Source organism: Aplysia californica, unplaced genomic scaffold (genome assembly GCF_000002075.1).
Source record: "Aplysia californica isolate F4 #8 unplaced genomic scaffold, AplCal3.0 scaffold01001, whole genome shotgun sequence".
NCBI lineage: Eukaryota > Metazoa > Mollusca > Gastropoda > Aplysiida > Aplysiidae > Aplysia > Aplysia californica.
In genome coordinates, this window is record NW_004798271.1 from 217590 (window position 1) to 219234 (window position 1645).

Below are 1645 nucleotides of genomic sequence, written 5' to 3' on the forward strand. Positions count from 1 at the left end.
TGTGTGTGTGTGTGTGTAAGTGAGCAGAAAACTGTGAGTGTGTTTGTATGTATGTATGTATGTATGTGTGCATGTGTGTACAATTCCTCACCTTGTGTGAGCCAGGGGTGAGCCAAGGCCTCCGCTATGGTCACTCTCCGCGCCGGGTCAGGGGTCAGGAACTTCCTCAGGAGATCTCGACACTCTGCGAGTCAGGACAACAGAACGTGAGCTCATACAATGAGGGTATATTACATCACGTGAGCTCATACAATGAGGGAATATTACATCACGTGAGCTCATACAATGAGGGAATATTACATCACGTGAACTCATACAATGAGGGTATATTACATCACGTGAACTCATACAATGAAGAAATACTGCACGATGAGATGTCCCTCCATGTTCTACCATCTTTCTACACATAATTGTTACATCAGGTGCCCAGCTAAACCATTTGCACGTATCTTGATCGATACTAGTTGTTTTTTTTACCGCCCCCTCCTAGCCATCCCCCCAAAATGAGGAAAGAAAGAAGAGAGAAGAAAAGAAAATTGGAAGAAAATCGATACTTTCGCTCATTCAAAGGCAGCAGCTTAGATCCTGCCTGTCAGGTCCAATCCGGTTTAAAAGGGATACTGTATCCCAACAGAAAGACTAAGGAATTTGATTTTTTTTAAGCGACCCCTCAAAACAAACAAACAAACAAAACAAAACGCAAACAAACAAACAAACAAATCAGCAAACAAGAAAAATAACAAAACAAGAAATAAGCAAAAAAACAAACAAAAAACAAACGAAAATACATCAACAAAAACAAAACCAAACCCAAAAGACAAGTAAGCGATAAAAACAAAATTTAACCCAAAAAAAAACGGAAAAGAAAATAACGTAAACTAAAATAAGAAGAAAAGCCAACGACCCATTGAATCCCTGCTGTTACGGAACTCTTGAGTTTGAGCTGTTGAAGGAGTTTTCAAAGCGGACCCTGTATGGCTGTGTTCTGTCAGCGTAGCTAGAAACCACATTCAGAAGTAATTCATTTAATTAACTTGGCAGGGTTGAAAGTGGCGTTAAACCTTTACAATTATAATGTGTGTTTCCCTAAAAATGGAAATTGTTTCAGAATGCTGTCAGGGCTGCAAGTGCATAGAGCTTGCTGTTGAGCGGTAATTTGCGCTACACAAATGCTGTCTATATCATCATTAATATTATCAAATATTATCACCAAATAATCAGGGCATTTCTCCAGCTACATCATTACGTACAGGTTCTGAAGTTGCCTGCCATTTTCTGGTTCTGCGGATAGTTTGAGGGCACCACTGGTAGGTCATAGTTATTTTCTTTCCTTTAAAAAAAATGCCTGCCTGTCTCTCCCCCCCCCCCCTGCCCTTTTTGCACTGAATAAAAATGCAGCTGTTCTTTGTTTTATCGAGAACCACTTATCAATGATTCTGTTGTGTTTTCTAAACAATGGGATACCTGACGTCAGACACATGAAAGGAGTACCCTCTCTGTCGGCCGGGATTTTATTTTCTTTGACAGTATTTCTCTGCTGTCTGTATGAGTGTGTGTCTGTCGGCGGGTGAGTGTTTGCGTGTGAGTGTGTGATTTTGTGGTTGTGTGCAAGTATGTGTGTGTGTGCGTGTGTGTGTGTGTGTGT

The 1645-nt window shown here is 40.7% G+C and overlaps 1 protein-coding gene across 1 annotated transcript in view; it reads right to left on the minus strand.

Moving 5' to 3' along the window:
• LOC101851085 (serine/threonine-protein kinase MARK2) overlaps positions 1 to 1645 on the minus strand; it is a gene marked incomplete at its 5' end in the record, with an annotated part of 16576 nt that overhangs the window by 6351 nt on the left and 8580 nt on the right. Inside the window, 1 exon segment of the mRNA XM_013089630.2 lies at positions 92 to 184. Coding sequence (XP_012945084.1) covers positions 92 to 184 — 93 coding nt within the window.